We start from the raw sequence: 14,162 nt of genomic DNA on the forward strand, positions 1-14,162 counted from the left end.
CGATGAGTTTTATATTTTAGCACTAATTTATGATAAAAATAAATACTTTTATGCTTTTAAATTAATTACAGTGATTGGAGAATAAAACATTTTTAAATCATACCTGTAAAAAACGTTTTTCTCTGAAAGTAAAATGCCAATATATTTCAGTAAAATTGTGTTATTCTCGTAGTCTTTATTTATCTTGTGTAGCTCTTTCTTATCCACACTCGTAAGTAGCTAAATTTTTTATTATTTTAGTGTGTTTATTATACTATTGTACTAGAAAAGTGGTTCCTACTAATAAGTTAAATCATCATGAAATTTTTTTGTAGTTATAATTAGATAGCAATTATGACTAAGTTTAATATGAAAATTTCTGATTATTAAGTTTATTTTTAAGTTTAATATACTTGAATGTTGGGGTGGAACCGATAGTTAGCGTTTGTTTTAAACATCTGCAATTGAAATATCGTTTGAAATAGAAAAATATAACTCATTCGGTGTCGAATTGTCAATTTACCTCTAATGAAGATCGACTTTCCTCATGAAAATTCTGGTCCATTATCAAAGAAAATTAATAACTGCCGGGAACTGTCATAATATCCTAGTAACAAATATATCACAGAGAAAAGATTTTGAATGAATTACATTTTTAAAAGGAATCATTTTATTTTTTTTTGTAAAATATAACTAAAAGAAAACAAATGATTGTATATTTATTTATTTATTTTTTTTTTTTGAAAGACAGAAATGAAATTGTAATTTTTGAAGTATTAGTCGTTAAATTCGGCTGGACAAAGTTCATTTGTAAACGTCAACAAACTGGATGGGTTTATTTTATAGATTGTCAAATGAGTAAAATTATAGTGTATGGAAGTGTACATATTAATGAAACAAAATAGTTTATAACAAAGGAACTAAGTTAATTTCCTCTTTTGCAGGCCTCATTTTACTCGACGGCGCTGAAGACCCTCATTTCCGTTTCAACTGTAATACTTTTGGGTCTCATTGTTGCCTATCACGCTCTAGAAGTTCAGGTAAGCTATATATTTTAATATTCTATTATTTAACTTTTATTTATGTTCACTATTTGCTGAAATCCTAATTCCAACAGTGAACATATCGTTTCATTTAAAGTTAAATTTCATTTAATGAAGGTATAAATTAACTTTAATGTAAAATTCGTTGGTATAATTTTCATGAATTTTTTTAAGACGTACACTTTTGAACTTTAATTTATAGTTAAAACCTTTTTTTTACTCGATAAAAAATGAAACTTTTCGAACTTATAAAAATGGTAGAATAGATGGCAGTTTGGAAAGCGACAGACTTATTAAAAAAATTATATTTCTTGTATTAGATACAAAAGTTATTCAAATTTTTCGCTGGATAAATTGTTAAAGTATTCTAAATTATTTACTTATTTATAGATTACGTAGTAAAAAGTAATATTATACAAAATCAAAACTATACAAAAGAGCTGATGTAGACAACACGTGACTTCCTTTTACGCCTATTAAATTACATATACACATTTTATGTTGCACTTTATTCAAACTTATTTAATTTTACAGTGAGAGACGATACTCCAGTTCGTTAACAAAGTGAACAGTTACACAATTGCATTCTGGTGGACACCACATTATATCACTTTTTTTTTGGTGGTGGAAATGCCGTATCAGCATTTTACATTAGTTTATATATTAATTTTGTTTCATGTTGCTCAAGTAGTTATGTGGTGGGGGCCAGCCTCCATGGCGCGAGTGGAAGCGTCTCGGTCTTTCATCCGGAGGTCCCGGGTTCTAACCCCGGTCACGCATGACATTTTCACACACGCTACAAATCATTCATTCTCTGGCTTCAGAGGATACCTAACGGATACCTAAGTTAATACCTAACGGTGAACCCGGAGGTTAAACACAAAAAAAGAAAAAGTAGTTAAGTGGTGTAAGTGAGAACATGTCGGATCCGTAACCTTGCACGCGTCGGTTCGAATTCGACTTCATGTACATGTATTTGTTTATACTTTTTTTTTTAATTTAAATGTATTGATTTAATAATAACTATTAACCTCTGTAAACATTTTTGAATTAAAATGAAAAGCATTTATGTCATAAAGTATTTAGTCATTTTGTATACTAAAACATACAAAAATGCGAATCTGAAAATATGACAGTTCTTATCATTTCAAATTAATTAATTCTTTATACGTACAAACAATTGTATAAATTATGTTAAACATAATTTTGTGTTAAGCAGCAAAAGGAGGAGTTTTAACCAAGTGAAATCGAAATTTCATTTTAGATTTATTTTAAAGTAGAAAAGTAAAATATTTTAAAGAGATGGGTTTCAATTAGAAACAAGCAACTGTTAAGAAAACGTTTAAAAGATTCTTTTTAAAAAAATTCCATGTTTAAATGATAAAATCTCCTGTGCGGCTATTAATGTAGCCAGATGCATATAATCTATACTCTAAATCTAATTTATATGAGTTTCAACGTTAAAATTAAACTGGTTCTAAACTATATATAATATTTTATTAATTAATAAATTGAAAATATTAAAACAATTCAAAATTCTTAAATATTCTTGTACTCTAGTTAATAATTTTCGAATTCGACGCTTTAATGATTATTACAGCTCTTACATAAAGCTTCTTTTCACATATTGACATGAAAAGTTGAAACTTAGAAATGCAACTTGGGAATGTGTTCTTAATTTAACAGTGATGCCGTTAGTTACCTCAAATTTCTTGATTACTTGAGTCGTAATATTAATAGTATTTCAATAATATTTATTTAATTGTGTTGATCTTCATTCCTGCTGATTGTGAGGTACGATTGGCGATTTAATTTTTAATGCAGTAACATTGAATCGGCTGATATTCATCGACAATCGCAATCGATTGAAGTGTGAGGAACAAGGCAAATTGTGAAAATAGGCTGTTTCAACACAAGGAGAAAAATCTGATCTGGACACTAGACGACTTCCTTGTACGCGTATTAAATTACATATTCATATTTTTTGTTGCACTGCATTTAATCTTAGTTCATTTGAAAGTAAAATACGATCCCCCAATTCTTTAATATAGCGGACTGTTACACAATTGCATTGTGGTAGACACCACATTGCATCACATTTTTGTGTGAAATCCGTATCAGCATTTAATTTTGTTTCACTTTGCTCAAGTAGTTATGTGGTGTAACTGAGAACATCTCGGATTCGTAATCATGCATATATTTTTTAAACTTTTTTTTAATTTAATTATATTGATTTACTAATAAATTAGTAACCTCTGTAAAGATTTTTGAATTAAAATGAAAAGAACGTAACATTTTATTTCGGTAATAAATACTGGTTTTTTTTTAATTTGTTAATTATTAATAATCAACCAAAAAAATTAGTAAAAAAAAAATATGTATATGAAGTCGGATTTGAACCGATGTGTGCATGGTTAAGGATATGAAACGTTCTCACTTACACCACATATTTACTTGACCAATGTTAAATCCTTTCCTTGTAAGATTCAAATATTTAATTAATTATAATTTAATTTGGCTATTACTCTTGATCCAATAAAAATAAGTACCACTTATGATATATCGTTGAAGAGCTCTCAATGAGGGGTTATTACTGCAGTTAAGAAAAAATTCCAAAATTGAAATTGTTTGGATTTTGGGCTTTTTTGGACACTTTTGGTGCAGTCGATTGCAATCAAAAGGACAGATGCATAACTAGATGTTACAACAGTCCTAAATCCAAAATTTCAACATTCTACGGCTAATCATTTTTCAGTTAAGCGAGACACATACGTACGTACAGACGTCACGCCGAAACTAGTAAAAATGAATATTTCCGTTGAAATCTGAAAACCGAAATTTTTGGCGACCACAATACTTCCTTTACTTCGTACAAGAAGTAAAAACGTGCACGGTTAACCATCTTTCATTACCGAAGAACAGCAAAATTTGAGAAGATATCAACCATCAACGCAGAAAGGTACTGTGGAATGTTAAGAATGTAACGGTCCTCTTTTCAGAACGACGGTGTGGTTTCCATTTTAACGGGTTGTGACTACTCTTCACTATAACAAACATCCTCACGTTGCTCAGATATGGTTCAACGTTTTCAAAACTTATAATAAAATATATTGGATCATCCTTCTTACAGTTCAGGATCTGACATCATCTGAGGTTTATTTTTTTACAGAAATTAAATTAGTAAATTTTGAGGGGAATATATATGGAGACCACGTATTAGTGAGTCTCTGTGTTTTAGTGAGTCCATCAAAATCTCACAGATCAGTTCATAGAATTCACAAGCGGCAGAATTCTTCAACGAGGTAATCACATATGCTTGGAGAACGGTGATGTTGAAAAATGCTGTAGGAATTACTCTTATTAAAAACAAGAATTCTGAATTACAATATATTATCAATTTATGTCAAAGTGATTCTTCCGTAACAAATGAATTTTAAAATGTATTGTTAATATGATAAAATCTTCACATATTGTTTTATAGCAAAATTAAACGAAACTAAACGAACTATATTTGAAAGATCAATCTTCACATTATTGGTCCTGAACACCGATGGTTCTTAAATGAAATGGACATCAATTCTGATCGGTATGGTTTATGTTCATAAATTTTTATTTACTTTTCAGTTAGAAACTAATGTTAACTACCTCAGAGGTTTAGAAGTTTCAAAGTAGAAAAAACTTTCATTCGAGAAAAAAATGATATTTTTAAAATCAAATGTTGTTTTTCTGTTATTTGTTTTTAATTTTAAGCGTGAAAAAATAAATATATAACTTTAAACTCTATCTTGAATTAGAAGTAAATAATCCACAGATCGTTGTATGTAGTTTCACCGGAAATATCAGAATACAAAGTAGAAAAATACTGTATTTCAAATACATAAAATTGCTATTTAACTTTCTATGAATGAATTAATAAAATAATACTTTTTAAACAAATGATTTTATAAAGAATTGTTAGTACTTCATTCATCAAATATCAGTATTGAAGTGCTCTGGATTTTCCTGTTCGTTAATTGATGAACTTATTTAAAACGATATTTAGTCAGATGCGTACATTCGGTTATAATCGTGCATACAAGACTTCAGCATAAATATGTCAGGAATTATTTAAAAGGTAATATTAAAAATTAAATCGGAAAGGAATGATTTGTTTAATAAAACATTCAAATTGTTGTTATAATTTATACTTCAAATAATATAAAAGAAACTTATAATAAAATTCTTATATTATTCATAATTAAACTTAATCAAAAATATTAATAATTACAAATTATTTTATTAAATATTTCCCCAATATTTTGAGAGCTTTTTTCCTAAAATTTATGATTTATTTTTGAAGCAGAAAATATTTCTTCATGATTTACGGATCATAAATGTGTTCCGTGATTTACAGTTGGCATTTAGTTAGACTCGTAATGTACTTGCACCGTTCCAGTTTCCAGATTTTTCTAATATACTCTGTCCTATAAATTAAGCTCATGTTTTCGTTTGGATAGGGGTGAGTGTAAAACTAAAAGGATTAGTCTACTATATTATTACATTTCTCTTTACATTTTTATAACATTTGAAAATCCTTTATAAAGTATAAATGCATCGTAGCTATTAAAACAAATGGAGTAAAATCTGAGAATCTGTTTGAAAATTTTGAAACATAAGACAAAACGAACAATATATAGGGAAAATTGGTTTCGTAATCAATTCAATATCACTCTATTCGAATTCATTCTTAGATGCTTAGAATGGAGTTACCTTTCAGTTTTATGCAACAGATGGTGACATACACTGAATTTCATTACCACCGCTACTAAACTTCCTAACTATTTCATAATGTTTTTAGTAAATTTAAAAAGTTTACTCTAATTTACTTTAGCGTTGTAAGTTATTCTATTTTAGAAAATGTTATATTAATCATTAACTCAATAGCATACGGTATTGGATTATGCTCTATTCGTTCAGAAAAACCAATAACCACTTTTATTTAGAATTAATTTCTGTATTTCACTTATGAGTCAATTTATAAATTTAAATGTATTAATAAATAATTATTATTTGTAATTAAACGATTGAGTTTACACACTAATTTTAAGAGAGTTCCAATAAAGTCATTTACAAAGATAAAACCAGGTAAATAATTCACTCGGCTATTAATTTATGAGAAATTTTTATCTTATAAATGTTTATTTTATTTTGTTATTTGATTACTATTTTAGTTTGAATGACATGGATTGTTAAGGCATCATCATGTAAATACAAACAGCATAAACGTAGCCCTACCCGTTTATTGAGAACTGTTACTTATTTAGTTTGTTTCGTGATGTACACAGCTTATTTTATAAAGTTGCTTTGATATGCTGGCTTTGTATATGAACCACATAATTTTACCGTCTGAGTCACACCTTACTGACATCCTCTTGAAGTTAGCTAAAATATCAGATATTGAAAGGATGCGGTGTAGGACCTTATTTAAGGTCTTTTAGAAATTTACCTTTTTCCTATAAGTATTGTATTCTAAACCGTTTTGACAATCATAAATATATTAATTCTATATAGAATTTTATTAAATCTTTTTATATCGATCATTCATCGTTTCTTAGGTTCCCCAATATCTTTTGCTTCCAGTTTTATATTTATTACAATGTTTAGGTATTCTTTCTTGATTAGTTTTTTAAAAGTGATTGTTTTAGTATTATCGCAACCTTCTAATCCTTTGAGTCAAAAAAGAAAATAAAGTTTATTATGAATTCTATAACTTACTTTTTGGCATTTAGACAATATATATATATATATATATATATATATATATATATATATATAAAATTAATGATGTACAAAATATATATATATATATATATATATATATAAAATTAATGATGTACAAAATATATATATATATATATATATATATATATATATAAATAAAAATGTAAATGTTCGTTTGTTCAAAATCTTAAATCTCCGAAAGTTCTTCACCGATTGCTTTAAAATTTTGTCACAACGTTGCATTCAAATACGCACGTGTTTTAAATACCTACTATTTATATACCTAAGATGCCACACCTTTGGCACAGGTAAGAACATGCTTTTTTTGTAAAACAGCGCTATGTGTTGGACGTAAAAGCAACACACGCTATAGTAAATATTTTACGATTCCATTTCAATGTTTCCGATATATGTATCCGCTATAGATTAAAAAACTACTGGACCGATTTACGCGCGGGGAAAAAGGGAGAAAGGGAAAAATTGAAAAAGTAAAAAGGAAGAAGGGGAAAATGGAAAAAAGATAAAGGGGGAAAACGGGAAAAGGAAATAGAAAGGAGAAAGGAGAGAAAATAAAAAGGAAAAGGGGAAAAGAGAAACTGGAAAGGTAAATAGCTGAAAGATAAATGAGGAAGGAAAGAGAAAGGGGGAAATGGCGGAAGGGAAAGGGAATACGGTAAAAATGAAAATGGGGAAAAGGGGAAAAAGGAAAAAGGGAAAGGTTCAATTTTGTGAAGTTCCGTAATGTTCATTATGTTAATGTTTTATCAAACTTTCAGTTGTGTTCATTTAATCTACTTATATATATATATACTCAAATCTAGCAATATCGAAGCATTGCCGGGTCTGCTAATATCCAATAATACGGTAACGTCTTTCTACATACGAATACATTTATCGTATGCCTGGTAAATTGTCAAGTCGCCATACCATGTATAAAAGCAGTAAGCAACTTTAATAATGTATTTCTATTTTAGTCCTTAAAAGTTTTTGTATTTTTATGTATAATATTTGTATTTTATCTTAGGAAGGTTTCTTTCTCTGACCTCTGAGATTTTACAATATATCACAAAAAAAATGCTTTATTATATATTTACTTTTATTGAATTATTTTTATAGTCTGTATATAATTTAAAATCAAAGTGTTGTTTTGACGATGCTAATTTTAAGTTATTTTGTACATCATTAATATTTTGAATGAATCTAACAAATCGTATTGTTCCTCTACGCCTGTTTGCACTCATTCATATCAAAAATCTAAATATTCTTTAAAGCATTTCGATCACTGTTATTAAATATAATTCAAGTTCTGCTATAAATTATTCTACAAATTTTGTGTTTTTTCAGAGATATTTTATAAATAATTTTTGTTAATTATTGTATTTTGCAATACAATATTTTGGTGTCTTTAAGACACCAAAATATTCTAATAAATTCTTTTGTAAAGTCCTGTATTTTGCAATAATAATAATATTGTAATTTCAAGAAAAACAATAAACTCTCAGACTTCTAGGCGGTAGTGTGGTGGTACCCCGTCTTGCTGATAGTATTGGCATCCATCTTGGTCATCATCGTCTAACTGAGGAATTAGACGATTTTTAACATGAAATTCTACCGGGTGATTCAAAAGGACTTCACAATTTTAAAACCATATAAAAATTTATTGAGATAACTTATAGATTCAGTTGAGGTCTCATCTTATATAAAAATACATCAAGTTTATCACCCAATATTAACTTTGATTCTTCATGGCTTTCATTTGCAATGCGACATACATTCCAGCTGAAGTCAACATTCATTCTAGACTGTAGCCAACAAATAGGGCATTACCTCTACAGCTGCGGCGTTAATTCAAAATCTTAGATCAACAAGATCAGTAGACCAACGTGGTACATAAACCTGATCTTTAATGTAATCCCACAAGAAAAAATCTAGCGTGGTCAAATCTGGGAAGCGAGGTGGCAATGCAGTTGTACCTTTACGACCAATTCACCGATCTGGGAATCGAATATCAATAAACTCTCAGACTTCTAGGCGATAGTGTGGTGGTACCCCGTCTTGCTGATACTAATGGCATCCATCTTGGTCATCATCGTCTAACTGAGGAATTAGAAGATTTTGAACATGTCCAGATAATCGATACCATTTACGGTTGCCTCCTGGAAAAAGAACGGGTCGTAAAGTCTTTGATTACTTATGGCACAAAACACATTGACTTTAGGACCATCACAAATATGCTAAAAAGTTTCAGGAGGGTTTTCGCTACTCATATGACAGATATGACAGCTCATCTTGCCAATGATGTAAAACGTTGATTCATCACTAAAAATTACAGTGCTTCAAAATGTATCGTCTGTAGTTCTATCGATCATTTCCAGACAAAACTCAGCCGAACAACTTTGTCATCATCTGTAATTTGTTGAATGACGGTTAGTTTGTACGGCCTCATGTATAGTCGTTTACGTAATACGCTCCAAACAGTCGTTTGTGGAATGGCAGTCTCACGTTACGCTCGTCGAGTTGATTTCATCGGATTTCAAAGCTTTCTCTGAATTTTTCTACAGCAGCTTCATCGACGCGCGGGCGTCATGGTGATTTTATATGTTTAACAGAACAATTTGTCTTAACGAAGGTTTAGTACCAAAACTTAATTTATTTACAAAATTAGTAAATTTTACGTCTGGTAGGAGGTTCCATACCTCTCTACAAAAATTACAAAAATTGAACTGCAGTTACTTTTTGCAAATCGTGAAACCAAAACGCACAGCGAGCACGTTCCGCACCAGTAAATGTATCCATTATTATTAACAGCACTGGTGGCCAAATTCGGTACTAATGAACTACGAGAGTCAAAAGCTGATGCATTTTTCTACATAAACGATAAGTAAATATTTTCTAAAAAATTCTCTAAATTTGTATAGTACTCACGGTAACTCAATTATTCAGCCAGATGTTTACCGAATTCTGAAAGTATATACCAAAGATAATATTAGTAGTTCAGCACAATTTTCTGAAAAAGACAATTAGTCAAATTTTTCATTATTTTTGTAATCATTAGTAACCTTTTTTTGTATCTAAAAATGAAAAAATAAATTATTTATTTCAGTGAACTTTAATGTTACACATCTGAAAATATCGTTTGTTAATTTTTATAATTCTTGAACTTTGTAATAATCACCGCAATCTTAGGTCTCGATAATTTTATTTTAATAGAAATAAAATTTGTCAGTGTGGCCGACAATAAAATAATGATATTATAGAATATCTTATTTTTATTAAATACAATTTTGTAAAATATTTTTAAGGAGAAAATATTTCACTGAACAGAATAGAGTGATTTTTCATACACTTTGAATAAGAAAATCAATAAATTTAAAAAAATCAGTTAATCCGATAGAAAATTGCTTTGTTCAAATATTACATATTGATTGTTGTGGATGAACAAAATATATATAATATGTCATAACAAGAATATAGAGCGCTTACTATTTGTCCTTGTTATCTGTTTTATTTATAAAATAACATACAACTCTAATACAGGAAATATATGGCAAACACATTTACTAGAATAGATTTGACAGGTACGACAGATATTTATGAATTATTAAAATATGTGTATTTTTTTAACCGACAAAAACGAGGAGAGTCTCATTTTATTCCGTAAATTTTTGTTACGTATGTTTAAGCTTTTTAACAAATGTAGTAGATACAATGATTATTATATTAATTTTCAGACCAAGTTTGTCCTGTAGAATATTTTTTCAGAAAAATAAAATTGAACATTTTTTAAACGAATATGGGTTAAATAGATTATTTGATTATTCATCAAGTCTCCGGCCATCCGAACCCGTTTTATTACACTTCTCAATGTTCAGAACAAATAGGGAAAGACATTTATTTATGAAAATTTTAAATTTTAAAATCATATACACATATATATATATATATATATATATAATTGAAATGATTAATTACAATTATTTTATTACAGTTATTTAATAATTACAGCGACTGCAACAAAAAAAAAACTTTTTGAAATACTTTAAGTAATAAAGTATAGAATGGATAATGTCCTAAGTAGCCGTTGCAAAAGCAAAATTTAGCATTTAACTAGTTTCACTTTGCGAGAATTAACAATAGCCTAGTAAGTAAGAGTAAGTTTACCTATTTTACTATAGAGCAAGAAATTTTGATAATATATACGAAACACACAAAAGACATATAATCATTTATAGAAAATAATGTCAGCAAGTAGATGCTACAAAGTGATTAATCTATCAAAAAAACAGACTTTTTAAAAAAAATTACCGTTTCAACAATCGAAAGTTTCCGTTGCAATATTGTTTTATTGTAAATTTATTTAAAAGTCTAGTTCAATAGTTAAACACTAATTTTTTATTCTTAAATTTGCTTTTAAAAAGTTTCTAATATTTATTTTGTTCAGTGTTTATACACACGTTCACTGTCACAAAAATTAATAAATAATTATTGCATATTTGGCGTAACAAGAAGAATTATATTATGTATGAATTATCTATTTCTTTTGTAATACTAATTTTTAATCCTAGAATGTAGCCTTCCGATAATTAAGATTATTTTCTCTAATTTCAACCGGGATAGATTTAGTAAGTTTGAATTATCAATAATCTGTTGTATTTTATTTGTTTAATCTTTGTTATTGCCTATTGTTGGAATTTAAATGAGATATTATATAATAATTCATTCAGTATAATATCCAAAGTATAGTCATGTGAAACTTCATCCAGATTGGTTGGAAAATTTAAGATAAAACATTAATCCACAATCCACAGAAGACTCTTAGTTAACGCTTTCTTTGCATTCCTTTTCTTATTTTGTCAAGTTGCAGGTTTCTCGTCTTTTGCGTTTCCTGCGACTTGATTTTTGTCACACCAAAGGCGTTTTCTTGTAGATGTATCTATATTATACAAAAAAAATAATGAAAAATATTTGATAAAAAACTAATTATGTAACTATGTAAAAGATATATAATGCACAAAACACAATACACAATGTATACATTATACAGATTAACACACATACATATTATACATATACATTATACATATTATTATTATTTTTTTTTTTTAATGTATACATTATATACATAATGTATAGTATATAATACATATATATAAAATTGTAAAAGGCATTCATATAATAAAAAATATGTAATACTGCTCTACGCTACCTTAGCATTACACAATGTTACATTACACATGTTTGTATCCCGACCAAGTTAATAAATTTTTACTGAATGAAAAAATTATCTCATTTGTTATTAAAAAAAAATTAAAACTGTACAGTCAATGTAATTGGGCATAAACATATATTATCTTGGAGAATATATACAGTGCTGTTGATTTTGCGTTAATTAAAATGTGTAGATGGATTTTTTTAATATTTATATTGTTTAACTTTCTTTTTGAAAAAAAAACAATTTTAATTTTATAACTATACAAAAATGTTACGTTAGGTCTTATGTTTGTAACATTTCATTTGGTTTTATCCTTTACGTTTTTACCCTTAAATTTTCTGTAATATTAAATTGCTTTTCTATCAACCACCTTCTAATGAAGGAACGCAGACTCAAATCCTTTAGGCAAACTATAAAATATTGTAAAATTAACTGGATATTTTTTTAACTTATATATTTCTGAAATAATGCTAGAAGAATTAGTACTTTATTATAATTAAGGAAATATTGAAATAACATTTTCATACCAGGACGTAATTAATATAACCCACCGGGTTGGTCTAGTGGTTAACACGTCTTCCCAAATCAGCTGATTTGGAAGTCGAGAGTTACAGCGTTCAAGTCCTAGTAAAGACAGTTATTTTTACATGGATTTGAATACTAGATCGTGGATACCGGTGTTCTTTGGTGGTTGGGTTTCAATTAACCACACATCTCAGGAATGGTCGAACTGAGAATGTACAAGACTACACTTCATCTACACTCATATCATCCTCATTCATTCTCTGAAGAATTATCTAAACGGTAGTTACCGGAGGCTAAACTGGAAAAAGAAAGAAAGGACGTAATTAATATGCATTTTGTCGCCGCTCCATTTACGTTAATGATTATCATAAAAATATCCACAAAAAAATTAATTGAGTTGTAGAAAATAATTATTCTAAAACAAATCTTAATGATTATTATATACTATATATAGTTTTTTTTCAGAATAAGTATCTACTTGGAATTTATTTATATCCCATTACAATTTTGATTATTAAATTTTTATATAAAGGTTTATTTAACCAGGTGATAATAAATTGTGTAGTTCAATAATAATTACAGCAATTCAAAGAGCACAAAAATTGAAAAAGTAGTTTTTCAAATAGTGGTTTTGCGTGTTGTTAGAGATAATTTAAAATTTAAGATTTTTCAGTTTACAGATGCACGTAAAATAGAATTGTAATTGTAGTACTCTACTACAGTCATTAATATAGTTTATTAAAAACTGTAATGAAAATCTTAATATAATTACATATATATTTTTATTTAAATTTTATAAATTAAATTTCATTATGAAATAAAGCATAAAAAATGAATAGTGCAACAAATACACATACGTTCGTAGAATTAAATGTTAAATAATATTCGAGGTAAGATTCCTGTTGAATAAAATTACCATTTTTTGTCTAGTTCTTTAATTTATACCGCATACAAGAAATAAATATTAAAAATTAAAAAACACGACTGCGAAAAAAAACATTGCTCTTTAATGTAGCATAATTTCTAATATAGGATAATTAAAGAGCGTGTGGGTGACAATTTTGTATATAGTACAATTTTTTTTCAGATTTTTTAAATTTATTTAAATTATATACATATTTTTTACATTTATTTATATACATATTTATGAAACTATAAACCCCGGTAACGTAACGATTCCAACGCGGGGTCATGTATTTAAATCGGTTCAGCCGTTGAGGTTCTACGGTGGAACAAACATACACACATACACCCTAAACACAATAAACTTCTTTTTGGGCAGTCGCATAATAAATTATTGTAGTATAAACCACGTAAGTATATGTAGAGAGTATTTTTAAACCATTAAATATAAATATAAATACATTTATATTTAACCATTAATCATAAATCCATTTATAACCACCTAAGTATATGAGTATATGTAGTATTTTTTTAAAAGTAAGTTAAAAAAGTTTAATATTTCAAATGTCTAAATTTATTGTACTAAAAACGCTGTTTTTCATTTTTACAAATTCATAACATTTTTTTTTGTTAATTCATAAAATTTGATTGTTTTTTCGTTTTTCATAGACTTTATTAAATAAATTTTCGCAAAATAAAATTTTCTACACGTTTTGTTAATAAAATTTGCGCATTTATTA

The 14,162-nt window shown here is 27.8% G+C and overlaps 1 protein-coding gene across 1 annotated transcript in view; it reads left to right on the forward strand.

Moving 5' to 3' along the window:
• The window catches only part of SK (small conductance calcium-activated potassium channel), a 1,178,465-nt gene that overhangs the window by 895,895 nt on the left and 268,408 nt on the right, over positions 1–14,162 (forward strand). Inside the window, exon 7 of the mRNA XM_075354908.1 lies at positions 924–1,019. Within this exon, the coding sequence (XP_075211023.1) occupies positions 924–1,019 (96 nt within the window). The remainder of the gene's footprint in view (positions 1–923; positions 1,020–14,162) is intronic.

This window comes from Lycorma delicatula, chromosome 1 (genome assembly GCF_047948215.1).
Source record: "Lycorma delicatula isolate Av1 chromosome 1, ASM4794821v1, whole genome shotgun sequence".
Classification (NCBI taxonomy): domain Eukaryota; kingdom Metazoa; phylum Arthropoda; class Insecta; order Hemiptera; family Fulgoridae; genus Lycorma; species Lycorma delicatula.